Genomic DNA, 18905 nt, shown 5'->3' with positions numbered 1-18905 from the left:
AGACCTCTTGATTATAAAAGAAACGGCCAACACAATACTTCCTGTACTTGAGTTAAGTGATAAGAGACATTATTACAACTATTCCAGAAAATGTACAAAGATATTGTTAGACAGCAGCCGATGAAATTGAAAGTGCGGCTATTAAAATGTCTACGCTAGAAATTACAAGAGTTATGATGGATGTGTCACGTTACACCAACAATTTATGTGCATTCCGAAAACTTTGTAAGAAACATTCAACATAGTAATAACAATAACAAGCAACGAACATGTGTCTATTTCACGATGCATATTACATGGACTACCGTTAGAGTCAAAATTAATATGAAATTATTACAGTCACAAGCTCTCAGACAGGTATGCATAAACGGATACTTTGTCTTCTTGTTTCTTTTTTTATTTTCATTTTTCTATGCAGTGTGTCTACTACAACTACTACTACTACTATTACTAGGTGTTGCAGGCTTTATAATTGTGGGGCCAATCTTAAAAGTCTTAAGAGTCACCATAAAGTCGAACAACCAGTTTCAATACAAAAACAATACTAATACCAAGAAAGAGTAAAACCAGCTCAACTTAAAAGACCTGAAAACGGAAAATGGGAGCAGTTAACCCAAATTCAATACATATTGCGTATAACGAACATGTTCACAATGCACATAGTGTTGTAAGTCGATTGAATCACACATGCAACAGTTATAGTCTTTTTTTGTTTTGTTTTTTTCCTTTTTTTTTTTTTCTTCTTAACTGTGCAATATGATATTATTGTTGTTGGAGGCAAAAAAAAAAATCTTATTTAATACTCTTTCTTACACACAATCGATTGGAGTTTAAGACAAAAATTCATAAGTGATTTGCTTTAGTTATTTTTTTTTCTTTGTCGTTTGCTTATTTATAATCGAGTACATATGTATCTACAAAGATAGAAGAAAAATTTATTGAATTCAAAAACGGAAAAAAAACCAGAAGCAAAATTCATAGAGAGCTAGTAATGCAAAAGAATTTTCATAGCAAGCAATAGCAATTTTGCTACCAATGAATACGAAAATTCATTATTTCGCATCGATTTGTCTTTGCTTTTTTTATTTAAATTTTTACTTACTGTTACCTGGAGTTCTTGTCTATGTGTGTGTTTGCATGTGTGTAATAATGCTATGTAAGTATCACATGGCGATACATGCGTTCGCTTGTACTATTATAATTTGCAAATCGTTGATTTAAATTAAAAGTTGCTCAGGCAAGTCGTTGAACTTTATTTACCGATAAATAATAGTCGCGTGACATTTATAACGAAATTTATATTAGGTCTATTAAAAAATATTGAGCCTGTAATAAATCAACCTACATACGATCAAACATTCACTTTTTACATACCTTTCATGTTTCTCTTATGATCTGACCTAGGCATAGACATTTATAAGCAATTAACTGCATCTTGATTATAATTAATATTTAATGCAATTGTGTTATTATTACTTCTTCTGCTTTCACAAATGGTATCAATTTCTTTTTACTCGCCTTCTTTTTTCAAATCATTTCGCTCGGATGCCATATATTCGGTTCGTTTGTTTTCTTAATTGTTTATTAACATTTTTTATTATTTATGTATTTATTTTTTTTTTTTTCTTTTTTTTTTTTTGATTATTAATAAGAATCATTTTCTGCACGTAATATACTTTTAAGTTGTTTAGCTACGAAGTCCAAAAAATCATTCATTTCATGTTCAAATATCTCAATTCAAAGAAAGTTGAAATTTTTAGAAAAAAACGTTAAACTTTTAAAACATTCTTTTTTTTTATATCATGCTTTTCAAACAATTTTTTTTTGAAAACTTTTGAAAACCTTCTCCTTTGGAAAAATATTTGATGCACTTTGAGCTTTTAACTTACATTTTGTTTAATTCACATCAGCACCAGCTACCACAGAGACGAGACGGCGAGTAAAATAGTAAGCGGTAAGAAGAACAAATTCCAAGAATAAATGTAACAGAAATAATAATAGATTTAGAAAATACTTATAACATCACTTATCGACTGACTGTTTGTAACACACAAAAAAACTGCGTACATTAGCGTAATTCTGAATGAATTAAACCTTATTCTTCTCTCTCTCTCTCTCTTTCTCTGTTGTAAGGCAGTGTAGGGTCATCCACATTTACAAAAGTTGAGGTAGAAAGATGAAAATTAAGATCTACACGCTGACCTAATGGTTCCAAACCGAATTTGAAATGAAATAGGGTGCACCTAGAGCACATGACAAATATCAGTTTCAAATATACTACAAAGCATCAGTGAGCAATTTATGCTTAAAAACATGTCCACTATAAGTAGAAATTTTGATTTGAGAAGAAGAAACTTATATTTAGCTTAAGTTTACCAATAAATACCGCTATACATATTGTTACGAAAATGCTGTTTTTCATGATTTAAATTTTCATGAAAATTTGGTCGGTTTTCTAGGAAACTAAATTCAAAAGAAGGGAAAACCCAAATATACATTCATGAAGCGTCACCTGTCTCATGCAGTTGGTGATTAACCACAAAATTAACAGCATTCGACAGAGATTTAGGGGAAAATGGATTAACAGGTTAGCGGATTAAAAATGTCGCGATGAATTTAGGTGATGGTAACTTGCTTACAAAAAACTATATAAGCGGCATCTTTGCAGAACACAGAATTAATTAAGTCAAGAGAGTCGAGTCGTGAGATTAAAACGAATTAAAGTGTCACAAATGCAAGTTCTTGAAAATAAATTGTAAATAAAAAAAAAAAAAAGGTGAATATAAAATTCTTAAAAAACGGTTACCTAAAAAACTGAAATATTGTAAAACTCTCGTCAATTTGACATCCCGGTATGCTGATTTGTTGTTGTGAAGAATTCAGAATTCGTGAAAGCGCAAATATAATATCTGTTTGTTTCGCTACATTTAGATGATTAGAAGCCACTGCAAACACAATTTTTTTTCAGTAATAGGTTTTACTATAGAGGCTTTGAACACAACAAAAATGCGTAGTGAAAACACTTATTTTTATTCGCCCCGACAAGCTGAACAACCTCCGTTATTAAGATATTAGGTGGTGCTAAAAAATTGTGTAATTAAGTATCCATTATCAATCAAGTTAAGATTAGACGGAAAATTTTTAGATGCCTTCTTTTTTAAACGTGTTTCTCTAATAGAAATGCTTTCACATAACTTAATTATTATTATATATTTTGCTTTTATGCAAACAAAGCTTGTTATACCCCTACGGTGAATGCTGCACTGCCCAAAAGCTAAAAGTTTTAATTCAGACAGGATAACTAATATTATTTTCTTGCTGGCAATACTGTTCAAAACGATTAAAAGTAATAAACAGCTGATGATCAGAGCTACACTAACTGATTGTTGTGTATACACCAAAAAAATCTATTGTAAATGTGCAATAAAATGCGATAAAATATATAAACACATTTTTCGGTAATTAATTAATATAACAAGTGAACTAATAACTTTTGTTCATAATAGAAAAAATGGTTTTCACCTTCTGTTGATGATTAATATTCTTAACTCTAATATTTGAGATATTTTTCTAATACATTAAATCCGATTTGTTAATATTTAGAAGCATTTTTTGCGGACATTAATAAGTATGGGTAGACGAAAATCGAAAAGAAAGCCGCCACCGAAACGTAAAAATATCCAACCTTTGGATCAACAATTCAATTGTCCATTTTGTAATCATGAAAAATCTTGCGAAGTGAAGATGGACAAAAGCCGAAACACCGCACGTATATCATGTAGAGTGTGTTTGGAAGATTATCAGACGACCATTAACTTCTTGTCGGAACCTCTCGATGTTTATAACGATTGGGTTGATGCATGCGAAAATGCAAATTAAATATAAGTGATAGGTACTCTTTTTTTTTATAATTGAATAAAATGTGAAGCTAATACAAAGTATTTTCAGTCAAATGATGTTAAACTTTCATTTAACAGTGAGCCAAGGAAGTACAAATATTTTCATTTAACCGAAAGTTAAACTTTCACTTAAAAGCGCGTTAAAGCAGACAGATATATTCAATAGTCAGGAAGCAATTCTAATATTATTAGGAAGGTCTCCTATGTAGTAATAAATATTTGATGTGTTTTTCTCCCTCTCAAAATAGTTAATCAACTTATTTCTTAAGCTTTTAAATATCTCAAGGCATATTCCTTCTGTCCAATATTCCGAATTTGCCCGATAATTGTACACTTGGTATTTACGCTGCATCGTATTAAAAATAACCATATTCCTTTTGGATGATAGTCTGTTTATTATGTGGAAGGCAATAAAAGTTCCTGTACACGTATTATTTTAGTCTTTTTTTTTTTTGTTTTTCTTCTGTTCATTCTTTTATTCCATTCATACATATATACTGAAATTAAATCACATGCTCAAACACTATTTTAATTATTATTTAAATTTAACTTGGGTTTCAAGTTTTAAAATGAAGACATCAGACATATGTTAAAAAATAAATTTAGGGGATATTTAAAAAATTAAGTTATGATTAAATATTAAAAGAAAAGTCTATTAATGTTAATGAAAGCCACAATGATGTAATATAAAGTCACAGGAAGCGCGTATGCAAAAACTGACATCTATGTTCATACAAAGCAACGTTTATAAAAAATATATATTTTAATGCGACTGCACTTTCACATCATATTTTCTTAAGGAATTTTGTCATCATGAGTGAAGGGGCTACGACTGTGTTAGAATATTTTTTTTATAATTTTCATTTCTGTCATGTTTTAAATTGTACTTGAAATCACATTTTTTTAAAACTGGAGTTAATTTTTCTTCTATATAATTCTTGTACTTTGTGGCATAAGCACTTAGCGCGGGGGAATGATAATGTAATGAACTGTGGGATATTTTAGTGGACTTTAGGAAGTTGTCTCCAACAAAACAGCCGCTGCAAGCTGTAAGCTCCATCCAGTTTTCTGTAGAGCCTGCTCACACTGAGGTCGGTCGGCCACACCGAGTCTATCAAAAGTTAACAATCTAGTTATGGTAATCAAAGCGTTAAAAATTGAATCAAGAAAACTTACTTAGACAATTGATCAATTTTAAAGTGGCGTATTGCCAGATTAACATCTCCACTGGCCGCTCGTAAAGCGTTGCGGACATCCTGTTCTACTGCACCATTGGGACCCAAGTCATTCATTATTTGTTTTATTTTTTGATTTTCTCGTTCATATTCAGATGGTATAGGGGCGTATAATGTATTGCTGCCCTCAATTTGAGCTTCTTGTTGCCTCCTTAGTTTTTCTAAGCGTCTTTGTATTTGTTGAGTGGACAGCTGAGGTGGTGCTAGAGGAGCGGGACGATGAGGTCTCAGATAATCATCACCGGTAACTTCATCATAGATAGCGGATTGTAACGCTACAGGTATCCCACCATTTGCATATATTTGGCTGTTACTAATAGGAATCTGTTCATAGAATGTAGATGGTGTTGGTGCTACGCTGTCATACATATTTTGAGAGGAAGCTAGCACAGGACCATATAAAGAACCTGCCGAGCTATAAATATGCTGTTGTTGCTGTTTGCTGGCCACAACTCGATTGGAAACAGCCACAAAGCTGTGATTGGTGTCGCTGGTTGTTACGGGTGCAGCCTGATATATTTCCTGCTTTTGAAGTATTTCTTCTCTAGCTCCCACTTGTTCATACCAGATTCTATTAACGACGCTTTGCGTCGTATTAGTACTAGCAGAAGATGATATCGAACTTACGATACTTTTGTGTTGCATTTCGACGTTGCCGTAATCACAATTCCTTTCCGAGTTATGAATTTTGGGTGAAACTTGCAGATTAGATGAAGGACTAGATTGATAGGAATGCGAGTTAGTGGCTTCCCGACCTTTAAGAGGAGTTAGATCCGTTTTAAATAATACTTCCTTGTTGGCATACATTGCTGTTGAGTTCCTTTCTAAATCATTTTGGCCTTTATTAGTGTACATGTCTTTCTCCAACTCTGCTATGAAACTTTCATCAAGCATAACTCGCTGGTTCTGATCATTACTTTGGCTACCGTTTATAATTTTCTGCGATTGTTGTTGCTGTTGCTTATCCAAGCTTAGATTGCTAAGATTCCTTTGCAGAGCTGTGTCTTCAGCCACATTTCGAGCTGTTTCGTAAGGCTTTTGATACGTGACATCCATCGACAATTGCGGTATATTCTCTTTGTTGCCGCTCAACGAAGTGTTGGACGCTCCCATTGCTGATGTGATACCAAAGAGACTTTTACGCGCTGACGGAGTATTTGTACTGGCATTCTGTGGACAAGCGGTTCTATAAAAGTACTTTAGAAATTTATAACTATTTATGACTCTATTAAAATCAACTAACCTTAACGGGCTATCTTGTGACTGTTTAGAGGACAAAACATTCGAGTATAAAGTTTGCATGTCACCATTTCCTGCAGTTAGCGAACTATTGCTAGTCTCAAATGGATCTTCCTTTGGAGGTGTTTGACTTTTGGGCCGCTGTTGGTACTGCGAAAATTCCATAGTATTTGAATAAGTGGGCGGCATTTGGTAGGGTGGCGGCTGCGGGCGATTAGACGGCGATGTATTGAATTCAAACTGTCGAGTAGTATTGAGAGTAGGCGTATGCGGTGTTAAGTCATTTTCCATGCTGTAATCTTCACCTTCCGTAGGCACTTCAATCGGAGCATCCAGTATACAAAAAGTGGTGTCTGACGGCATTAAAGGGGGCGGACCAGCACCTCCGAATTCGGGAGAAATATCTATTAAGATACCTTCCCTTTGTTGAGCTTGAGCAAGAGGTGGCGGTGGCCTTTGAGGTCCCATATTTCTCTTGCAGTTATTATTTTTGGCAATCAAAGCCGAGTTTTTTTGAACTTCTACACCACCGCGCTCATTAATAAGTTTATTATACGCAAACTGTTTATTAATAATCGATTTGCGTTCCTTGGCATGGGTTAGGTTGGCTTGATGTTGCACGGACGTTTTACGAGCTCGATCGGTCTGAAAATCCGAACCGCTAGAAGCCGCCATAGCACCAGCGCCACCCCAACAAAATCCAAACGGGGATCCTGTAGCTTTTAAACCATCATGAAAAGGCCTAATCAAATCACTGTTGATAGTCTTCTCGAGTACATTACGTGGAAAGATACCAATTTTAAAAGTCCGTTGATTTTGCCCTTTTATCAATTTTAATTCGTGACGGCCATCGATAATGGCTACATTATCTCCAACTGAAATTTCTAAACGATTTACCTCCAAACAAGGTCGCACGGCTTTCAATATAGGTGGTGATGTACCCACCAAAAATTCTCTGGAAATGCACAAAAATTTATGTTAAGAAATATCGCAGAGATTGAATTATAGATTGAGTTGCAACTCACTTTATCGCAGCAAATGTGGGACGTTCTGCAGGTGTTTTATCCCAGCACTGTAACATCATTTCATAAACATCTGGAGGACAAGCCTCGGGATGATGTAAACGTTCTCCTTCTCGATCAATTTTACGTAGTATCTGAGAACCGTTTAAACCCGCCCAAGGATTCTCACCAAATGTGAACATCTCCCATAAAGTAACACCGAACATCCACGTATCGGATGCATGCGAAAATTGACGATAACGCAACGATTCCGGTGCACACCAGGGAAATGGAACTTTTTTATGCTCTGACATAACGTAGCAATCATCTTCTTGCGGCAGGGCACGCATTAAGCCAAAATCGCCAATTTTAATTTTATTTCCCGACGCCAACAATACATTCCGACAGGCAAGATCACGATGTAGAAAACGCTTCTGTTCTAGATAAGCCATACCTGTTGCAATTTGCACCGACCAATTCCATATGATAGTCAAGGGTGTATGCTTATCCTGTTTGCGTAAAGTATCCAAAAGCGAACCACGCTCCGCCAACTCAGTTATCATCATCATAGGTTGTGATAAAACGACGCCATACAAGCGTATTAAATTAGAATGATCCAAGGCATGCATGGCTTGAACTTCACGAAAGAAATCCTCAATAATGCCAGGTTGGGTAAGATTATCAGCCTTTAGTACCTTAAACATATAAAAGACCAATGAATAATTTAGAAATTTTTTGTAAGATTATGTGAAAACTTGTCCTACTTTAACTGCCACTGGAATACAACGACCATTGGGAGCCGCTAACCATTCCCCTCTCATTACCACACCAAAAGATCCATCGCCCAATTTACTACCCAGAGTAATATCTTTTTCATGTATGAGGCAGGTAAGTTGAGTATTCTGTTGTTCTTTGCTTGCATTTAAAGATGATTTCTTTGATGAAGGCTGCTTGCCACCGCCAATCAATTTCGATAAAATATTTTTACGCCATTGATGAGCTTTTTTCTTACGCACTGCTTCCATTAAACGACGAATGGCTGGTTTACCCAAACCACAACGTTCTAGATCTTCCGGTTGCACATAATCAAAATGAGCTAATCGGGTCACTTGTAGATCATCACGTATCCGCTCTAGAAATTGTTCCAATTGTACTTCTCTTAATAATTCTTCCAGCCATTCCGTTTCGGCCAAATTGTCCAATTGATTGGTAGAATTCATCTGAGATAGAAAGGCGCAAAAGTATAACAATTAAAAATGTCTTACATTAAGAGAGAAATTTCTTTTAGCTTACATAGGGGAACAGAAAGCGAGATATACATCTCAGAGACATACGAATACTCTTAGTTTTTTTTTCCCCCATTTAATAAACTCTCTCTCTTTATCATGACCTTATTTAAACGGTAATGCGAACGCAATCATTACAAGTGGAAAGAAGATTAATGCGCATCATGACCATCAACTATTTTAAATATGACAAAACGATTTTATTACGACTCGTAGTCGTCTTATATTACTGGTGGAGATGATTTTCAGATGATCTCCATGCAATTTTGGATCGTTTTCTATAAGAGCTTTCAGACATGGTCTGAATAGTCTTGACGTATTACGAAACGTATACTTCAACTGTTGTAATATGAGTTTTTTTTTTCAATCCTGTTTCATTTCGTTGTTCTTAAAACAAGAATGCAACTCTGCACTGCCAATTTTTTGGTAAAGCAGAACAAGAACGAGGCAGAAGGGAGACTAATAGATAGTGTGGCTGAAGAATAGGCCCAGCGGCAAATTCCCGGTTAGTTATAATTTCGTCCGCCTGGTATTCGGTAAAGGGGCAAGTACGTGCAAATTTTCTTGGTGTAACTGTCCTAGGAATATCGGTGAGCGTGTTATACAATCCCTTCCACATCTCACGAACTGGTTAGCTCAGCTATGGCACGTACACTTACCTCATAGGCCTCCGTTCCTCTTCAAGTGGCACCGAACAGTTACCCTAAAATTTCTATAGATGACAGTTTTATACATTAGAGGACTGTTAGAACAAATTTCATCCTGTTAGATATAAAAGTGACGCCCTATTTGGGACATTATTGAGAGGATAATAGGTAACTTGTGTTACACCGTGCCAAGCCCGAGCTGTTTCACTTTTGAGCTCTGAAAGAATCAAGAAGCAGCAAGATAGGTAGAGGGACACATGAACTTGACTTGGAATCTTTTTTCTTTTTGAAAGGGAATATAAACCTTATGAGTTCATCCACGTGGATATTATAACCTAGGTTCGTTTCATTTACTGGATGTTACAAACGAAATGATACATCTAATCTACCCACATTGTTGGGGTAGAGGTAGAAATATTTTCAATGTCATTGAAACTAGTTGTTATCCACTGCACATACTAATAAAATTGATTTAATAAATAAAAATCAGTTATGCTCGTCAAAACGAACGACACAAGCGCAACGATAAAAATCTAAAGTAAACACAAAAGTGAAAAAATTGATAAGCAATAGTGAGTAGTAGACAAAAAAATTCAAGCAACCGATTATCGAACAGTTCATTACGTCAGAGCGGCGTTTACCTTATATTGCCGTTTTAATGTTTAAAGGTAGCGACGAGGGGCACAATGCGAATAGAAATGAGAAAAAAGAAACATGAAGACAGCATTGCATTGCCATTGGCAAAAATAGTTTGCGCATCGGTACCCTCCGCTATTATTCAAGTGGGCGAATGCCAAAAATATGCATACCATCAGCATATATTTGCATTTATATCTTTGTATGTAAATACCTACGTACCTACGTACAGAAGGCACAGAGGGAGTCATTCACTGTTTTAAGAGCGTACATACAATACGATTGAATGCATTTAGCGGTCTACATGTACAATCCGTTGAGCATATTTAGAAAATCGCTAGTAAGTTTTAATTAAGAGGGAATATAAACGCGTCTTGAATTACTTGCTAGAGTATCATATCATACATAGATTTGTATGTGTTCGTCGAAACGATTTAACAATCGTCTTACGGAAGAGACTTTACTTTACACATTTTCAAATGCCGTCACAGCAATCGGATTAATTAACAATTATGAATCTTTATAGAGTGCCATTTGTTCATCGTGGCGACAACATAAACTGTCGCGGGAACATATATATATTACAATGAAAAATATTTCTTGTTGTTTTTATATAATATATAGCATAGCAATAACATTGCAATTAAACTTATCTTGGTTTCTAATTGAAAACTATTAGATTTATAAAGAGAATATCACGTTTTGCGTCTTAATAGAGGATTTGTTTTATTTATTTATGATTTAAAACCGGCTGCTGACACATGACTTAATTGCAAAGTAAGAAATAACGGATTTTCCCAAAAAAGAAAGCGAGAGCATGTAAACCAATAGATATTTTGCAAAAGGAATGCAGTCGGCGACTGCGTGCATTAAATGCCTATGGTTTTATTTGTTTAATATTTTTTTGAGGTTATGTCGTTTATTTTTCTACTGTCTTTTGACGTTTCAACTTGTCCACGTTTGTTATTAATATTTGCCTCAGCTCTTGTTTGTTATTGTCGTCGCTATAAATAAAACTCTTCTCCAAAGGGGTTGAAACAATATTCCAAGATGTCATTGTGAGAATAATATACAAAAATATTAGGATTGCGAAAAACATTCCCGTGGCGAAATCATTACTTATCTGTTATACACTGCTTTTAAGACAGGGACTTCCTACAGGACTGTTAAAAGGCGACATTTTATGTGAACATAATCTACGCTGTAATCGAATCTTTTTTAAATCCATTTATTAGTCGAAATCTATTTCCTCGCCTTCAAAGTAATCTCTCTCAGATGCTATATATTTATGCCAATGTTTTTTCAAATCTTAAAAACAGTTGTTACTGGTCGACTTCCGGAATGGCCTTCAAAGGTTTCTGCGGTTGAGCTTGTATCTCTTCAAACGAGTCAAAACCCTGTTTATGGAGTGGCCTTTTGACTTTAGCCAATAGTCAAATATCTCATAGCGGTAAATCAGGGTGAATACGATGATTGTAGAACAATATGGGTTGACTTTTTAACGCAGTGCTCGCGAAGGACCAATGCAGAAATTGAGTATTTTTTGGACGATTCAAGAATTAACACGTTTCAGGCCAAAAATTTTGTTTGAATAAGGGCGGCAAGGTACAAAATCAAGAAAAGTCGGGAAAAATACTTTTTATGGGACACAAAACAAAGCGCAGCAGATATGCTAATGATGTTTATGATGTGAAATTTGGCATACGTGTCTGTCTGATATTCGATGTACCTGAGCAATTTAAGTTTGTGTAATGGCCTTAATATTTGATCATAGTATTATAGTCAAAATCACACTCTCAAATTAAAGCAAAAAAAAAAAAAAAACTGAAAGTAAAAAAAAAAAAACAAAACTGGCGAAGTTTTGCAGTGCTTAGATATCAGTCTAAGAAAGAATTAAATGAAAGACATTTCGCATTTCGATCTTGCCGAGTGTTTGACTTTGGAGTGATCAATCAGCAGGGATTGAGGTTGAGATCACTCAGGGCATAAGTATTCCTCAATTGGATGAGTGCATGAAATTTAAACAAATGGATTAAATATAAGGAAGCATTCGCTGAGTTAGAATGCAAAAGGAATTCGAATTAAAACTTTCCAAAAACACTTTTTTCGTTTTCAGAAATACAAAACTGTCCATTTGTATCCTAGAGGAAGACTAAAATTCCACAGTAATGTCCCGCATTACGGCAGGAATTCGTAAAAGCGATAGGTCCCGCTTGTTGATGAAAATTTTCCGATAACGATGTTTTCGAGAGCAGAATGAATTTTTGTAATCTATCACTTTTCCCACGGTAGCCATTAATACGACTATATCCGCCTGTGTACAGTAGTCCCCCATAATAGGAATTTATATAAGATGGATTCGTATAAAAGGACCGGAAAATTCCGATTGTGTTCATATGTCAATGACTGAAACGTTTTAACTTCAATTAATTTAAACCTTAAGTCCATAAAAGAACAGATGGACGGTATGTCTTGATAACTGAATATTGATTATACATCTAATATAAAAAAAATTGTACTTATATAACCCAAGTGACTTGTATAGCGCGGGTTTATATAACACAGAGCGTATCTGCCGTATTGTACGGAGGGTTACTGTATGCATACACTTTTCATGTGAATTGGAGGTAAAAATTCAAAAGTAAAGTGAACAATAAAAAAAGAGAATTTCTTGACGGACTAAATTATAAAAGATTGGAGTGTACATACGCAAGCATCCGATTTTCACCTTTCATAAACTTTAATGAATTTTTACGTTATTAGTGTTAGCGAGACCAACAAATCGTCCAAGATGACTATATTAGACGACTTAAGCAAAGAAAACTGTTCAACCCAATAGACAGACGGATACATTGCAGTTTACGAACACATCTTGCTCTTGGATGAAATTGGCCAGTTGTTTTGGATTTTTTCTCCTTTGCTATTTCTTTTTAATTGCCATCTACTCACTCGCAAACCTGATATAGAAATTCAGTTATACTCAATGAAAGGAATTATTTTACTTTTTTACGTAAAATCTTTATACAAATCGTCACTGTTTAGCTTCTTGATGTTCGCGTTACCGATCGTCGCATATATGGGACATTTTTGAAGGGTGTAAAGATAAATTAGAATTTAACTAGCAAAGACACCTACCATATTCCTTAACAGAGCTCCGTAAAGGCCAATAAATTTTTTTTTAACAATAAAAAATATTTCCTTAAAGGAAAGCATCAATTTTTTTTACTTATTCGACAAATATTTTTATATAGATTCACGCGTTATAGGTGAATATAGGTGAGATTTCCTAGGTTGGCCGCACTAGAGTCTTAAGTTTGGCAAAAATATTTACTATAAGCAGAATTTGAATTCATTTAGCTTCTTTGAAAGATATTTTCATGCGTTGTCCACAAAAATAGATTCCGTTCTTTAATATGGACAGAGTAGGCGTCCAAATGCAATTATATCTGAATTTCATCCGAGCTCTGTTAAGGGATATAGTAGATGCCTTTGCTAGTTAAATTCGAATTGAACTTTATACCCTTAAATTTTTGTATCAATTTAAAAAATTTTTGGTGACGATGGATGTGAGGTCTTGGTAGCGAACGGGTTAAAAGAAAGGTTATGAGAATGAAATGATTTTTTAACATCATTAGAGTTTCGTTCAAAGAAAATTTTTCGGATTACTTTCTTCATGAAAATAATAATTTTTTAATTCATCTTTCACTAAAGGCTCTTTTTAATCATTACTTCACGGCTACTATCACGTAACAGTCCGCAACCAAAAACTTTTTTTTTGAAGGGAAACCTTTTAATATCAAAGACACTGATCGTATCGTACATGTGAATATCGCCAATTCAGTTAGGCGTCATTGAGAGAGAGAGAGAGACTTCGTATATCACCTTTCAAGTTACGTTTTGGTTTTGGATCTACTAACACAGATTGCAGTCTATTTCTCTTCATTTTTAACTTGTTTCCGTTCGCTTTTCTTTTTTTTGTTGTGATCTTTGACCCGTTAGTCTTTGGAGTTTCAAAAGTCGAATTAGTTTTTTAAAGAATAATTTCGACAAACACTCTCTTCTATAAGGAAATTTAAAGATAGTAACAGTGAAACTTGAAGAGAGAATCTTGTGGAAAACATATAGAAAGTGTACATGTTCGAATTGAAAAACACATGTTAAAAGCATGATGTATGAAAAAAAAAAAAAAACAACACAGAAAACATAATACTAACGAAGCATAACAAATCTTGATTTGAAATTTCGCAAAGCACATAAACACTTTCTTGTTGGAGAGTGTATGCGATTCATTCACTGAAAGTCCGTATTTAACTCGTCCGCTACCAACCGTTACATATACATACGTAGCACAGGCGTTTCTTACCGCAGTCCGACGTCCCATATGTATATGCATGTAACATATTTGCACCAGTTTAGAAAAGCTTGAGCTGTGATGGAAGTTTTTCCTAGAAGACCCTGTTAATAATACGATAAGCAGTATTTACGTGCCCAAGCAATGAGCTTATGCTATGAGCTTATTTTGCGGATTTCTACAATTTGGTTTTTTCCAAAAAACGAATAAGAACGTTATAGTAGGGCAAGGCCGACCTTTAAATACCCTACACTACATTGCGCTGCACAATTCTTATTTTGTATATTAAAACTTTTCTACTCTACAAAGTGAAATTCTTACATAGGATAGGATCCAAAAAATGGGCCGCTATGGTCCAAATTTGGTATACTTAATTTTTTTATATTAAAGTACTATTATGATATAATTTTCATCAGGAGAGCGTTACATGAGAGCGAGTTCAAAAATCATCTCAGCCAGTCTTAAGTTTTCATACCAATTTAGAATTCCGAAGTACTACTATTTAGCAATTTTTGAAATTGCAATATTGTTCCATATAACGACTTTTCAGAATAGAGCGTTATATGGACAGTGGTCGAAAGAGTGGACCGATCCGTTCGCCCTTGGGTCAGAATATGTCACTATGCCAAATTTCATCAAAATATCGTAAAAATTGCGACCTTTAGCATCAGACGGACAGACAGGCTTGGATTAATTCAGATTATGATTCTGAATCGATCGCTATAATCAAAGGTGGGCCTTTCCGCGTGTGGTACATACGTCCGCGCTAACTTAATATACCCTGTACTGCAAGTGGTGAATAGTATAAAAAATTTTGATTGACTAATGCTTGTCAATATGCGTTAGCCCTAATATCGAAATTTCACTGGAAACAACACTTGAAGAAATATATTTAGATTGTCGCGTCAACTATTAACTATTTTGAGATAAGTACGAAAAAGCAAAGTAAAAGAGTGCCGGGCGAGATATAAGGATATAACAAACGTTAAATTTCTTAGATTATACACCTGACTTATTCCAACTCATGGTCTTTGCTGTGCACAAAAAAGAATTCCACCCGTCGGCTTTTTGCTGTTCTTCTATACCGCTGCTATATAGTTAGTATTCGTAGGCTAACTGAGTACGAGTCATTATAATATTTTGTAATAAATTTATGATTTTTTTTGAACATTTAATAATAAATACTGCTCCGCTTGCTGTTGATGTCAAGCATGGCGAATAAGACAGAGGAAGACAGAGATTGCATTCTTCTTCTTTTTTTCTATGTTATTTAAAATTGTATTTTTATATTTTTGCGTACTGCGTGAAACTGATGATTTCTGCGGAACTTTTATTTGGATTTAATATCTTAAACAGTCGTGTAATACTTCTAGTATGCGTTATAACAAAATAACACTTAAGGCATACCAATGCATACTGATTTCGATGTATATTTCTGTGGAAAAACTTGGCAATAAATATATTTGCTCGTATGGGAATATATGTGTACTTAAGAAATTTTACTAATTCTTCTTTTCTCTTGAAATTTCCACTTGATGAAGCTTTTGATTTCTCTATGGGCTTCCAGCGAGTATATGTATTTGGATTGTTTTTTTTTTTTTTTATTTTTTTATTTTTGCGCCTTGTTCTAAACGCAAAGCAGAGCAATGTCATCATCATCATGTACATATATGCATGTACATATATATGCATAGTTAGATAGATAGATAGATAGACGTACTTATGGAATAATGCCTCCGCTATTCCCATTAAAGAAACTGCACTTTACTACAGTCGGTTGATTTCGTGGTTGTTGGCTGGCTGGCTGACGTGTAGTGGCTGGCGTGCATTGAAAATTTGATCATGTACACATGTATACATACAAAAACAATGATCGCGCATATACGTAAGAGAAATTTCATAAGTACATTATTATGTTATGGGTAAGTTTTCTTTTTTTTTTTCTTTGTTTTCCCAATAAGTTTCAGTTACCAGACACTTGAAAGTGAAAAGGTTGATGAATTACACAAAGCAATCAATATTTTATTCTTTTCTAATTAAGGCCTTCTCGAGTTTTGATTTATTCAAAAGAGCAAAATGAACCAATGAATTCTGAAATGAATTCTTCTTCGTATATATAGTGTTAGAGTCCATTTCGCAAGAATAATTTATTGACTATTTTTTAATTCGTTGCCTTTCTGTCTTTCTGTTTGTAAATCTGCCTTTCATTTAAATGATCAGGAGTAGACAACAGAAATAATTTCAAATCGAAATCACTTTTTAGTTAACAATTTTTGCTATTAAATGTTTATAATCTATTTTATTAGTCATTTCATCATAAGCGAGAAATAAAAACATCAGATAATAATTACGTCGTTAGAGGATTGATTCTCACTTGGATAAAAGCTTACTTAAAGATATTTATTTCGACTTAGTTAGTAATAGTTGGTCGTAAAAACCTACGGACACAAAAACACGTAAGAGTAAGAGAGAGAGTAACGCCACATAAACGCTGAGATGGTCGACTAAATGATTTAATGCCCAAAAAGTTGTTGTATTAAGCGTCCATTTTAATTAAATTATAATTAACCGCATTCTACTCTCCAACTCCGTTCATTTGAAATCTATTTTTAAGAACACATTTACGCGCTAAGTCGTGACGTCTACATGAATTAATTTAGAATTAACACATATAGCTTCTCGCATTTTACTCTCCAAGTCCTTTTATGTGATACCCAAATCAACGGTATTGTAACGAAAAAATTAGTTGACTTTATCGTGACGTCCGAGATATTTAATTTGGAACTAATATACTTCACTTTTCGCATTATACTCTCCAAGTTCTTTTATTTGATACCCATATCGCTGGTATTATTAAGAAAAAGTTAATCTACCAGATCGCGGTGTCTACTATATTCATCTTGGAAGGAACCTATTTTTAAGCAGATAATGTATCTTCTTCTTTTTAATGTATCTTCATTTGAGGAACGGACGAAATAGTTTTAAGCATTTTGTCTTGTTTTCCTTATGGTAAATAAGCATAAAGCCTCAAAAAAGTGAAAAAAATAATAATTTAATCACTTGTAACTTTGGGCGCGGATGGCAGATTTTTCACATTTTCCATTCCTAAAGAATGCAATGTTTTATAAAATATATGTGAAAAATTGCGGCCGTCTAACTGTAATAATTTCCAAGTAACCACCAAAAACTCAAAAATTTTTGTTAAGTAAAACGGAGTTGTGTTCAGTTTATGCTCCACAGCCGGCTTTTGCTTTGACCAATTTGGACCATTTTTAGTACCAATCTGCGAGCAAAAACTTCCAATGCTTCCAAATTTGAAGTCAACATCTTTATTTTTACGACAAGCAGAGTGCCAACACACACCATACCGACGGACAGACACGACTTCATCAATCCAGAATTTCACGATGATCAAGGAAAGATATACTTTATAGGGCATCTGGAGCTTCGTTTAGGGTGTTACTATATTATGAAAAAAAAAAAAAAACAAAAAAAAAACAAAATAAGTATACCACCCTTCTTTAGTGGTGGGTATAAAAAAGGTGATCATGGCTTAAGATTGCTTTCTCCCCAAACATTATGTGATCGTCAAAGTCCAGAAACAAAAATTTACTAAACATATTACACTCTTGGCGTTTAATTACAAATATACATCTCTTTCGATCATAATGAATATAAATTGTTTGCCGCACAAACCTATCATGAGTATATCCAATAGTAACTCACGACATCGTACAGCCGTACACAGCTTGTTTATTCAAAATTTAAATTTCGCCGGCCAATTAAGATGTGAATATTGCGGCACCGACAGAATGTGCTTCTCTCAACGCTTTGGCATTTGCAATAATTGTTTCTTTTTAATTTCTTGCTTTTCTAAGACAACTAAAAGCAAGTAAGACAGTTATATTTAGTTGGGGTAGAATCTTGTATGCCCAGTTATAAAAAAATGAATGAGATAAAATTTGTCTTTCAAGTTTTAGTTCACTGTTAAGAACAAATTAATACGCCACGGTACGCGCATCATAATTAATTTAGAATTAACATATTTAGCTTCACGCATTCTACCCTCCAAGTCGGTTTATGTGATATCCAAAACGAATTTACTATATGTTGACGTTCCCGGTATTTAACTTGGAATAAACTCTTGCTTGTCGCATTCGACAACTCCAATTCCTTTTAACTTATACGTATAACAGGAGAGTGTGAACAATATACATCACCCAACCACAGAGACGGACAGACATGGCTTAATCGATTCGGAATTTCACGCTGGTCAAGAATATATATATATACTTTATAGGAGCTTTGAAGTTTCATTTTGAATGTTTCAAACATTGCGACAGAACGAGTTCACCCTGTCTTTCGTATGCGAGTAATAAAGCATACTTCCCGTATCCATTTCACGTGATGATACCAGCTTGCTTGCAGCTTCGTTCGGTTTTAACAGGTGGTAATAAATTACACCTCGCCGATCCCGCCACGTGCACAGCAAAACCTTATGCCCACGCGAGTATGCGAGTATGAATGTGAATATATCTCATAGCCTTCGGTGATGGGTACAAAAATAAAGGGTGTGAAGTTATATTTAAATATAACTAGCAAAGACACAAA

The 18905-nt window shown here is 34.4% G+C and overlaps 2 protein-coding genes across 2 annotated transcripts in view; one reads left to right on the top strand and one right to left on the bottom strand.

Moving 5' to 3' along the window:
• Positions 1-3421: 3421 nt before the first annotated feature.
• Positions 3422-4423, top strand: LOC119636448 (transcription elongation factor 1 homolog). The gene is made up of 2 exons (XM_038031783.1): positions 3422-3892; positions 3949-4423. The coding sequence occupies exon 1, from the start codon at positions 3631-3633 to the stop codon at positions 3877-3879; it is 249 nt and encodes an 82-aa protein (XP_037887711.1). The 5' UTR covers positions 3422-3630; the 3' UTR covers positions 3880-3892; positions 3949-4423.
• LOC119636447 overlaps positions 4349-18905 on the bottom strand; it is a 39220-nt gene continuing 24663 nt past the window's right edge. The window contains exons 2-6 of the mRNA XM_038031782.1: positions 8139-8594; positions 7399-8069; positions 6378-7328; positions 5076-6320; positions 4349-5010 (exon numbers count right to left, since the gene is read on the bottom strand). Coding sequence (XP_037887710.1) covers positions 4911-5010; positions 5076-6320; positions 6378-7328; positions 7399-8069; positions 8139-8594 — 3423 coding nt within the window. The 3' untranslated portion in view covers positions 4349-4910. The remainder of the gene's footprint in view (positions 5011-5075; positions 6321-6377; positions 7329-7398; positions 8070-8138; positions 8595-18905) is intronic.

This window comes from Glossina fuscipes, unplaced genomic scaffold (assembly GCF_014805625.2).
Source record: "Glossina fuscipes isolate IAEA_lab_2018 unplaced genomic scaffold, Yale_Gfus_2 28, whole genome shotgun sequence".
NCBI classification, from domain to species: Eukaryota; Metazoa; Arthropoda; class Insecta; order Diptera; family Glossinidae; genus Glossina; species Glossina fuscipes.
This window is presented reverse-complemented; position numbering and strand designations above follow the sequence as displayed.

What these genes read in the sequence shown, in the direction of transcription:
- LOC119636448 (XM_038031783.1), top strand. Translation starts at nt 3,631, where the DNA reads ATGGGTAGACGAAAATCGAAAAGAAAGCCGCCACCGAAACGTAAAAAT.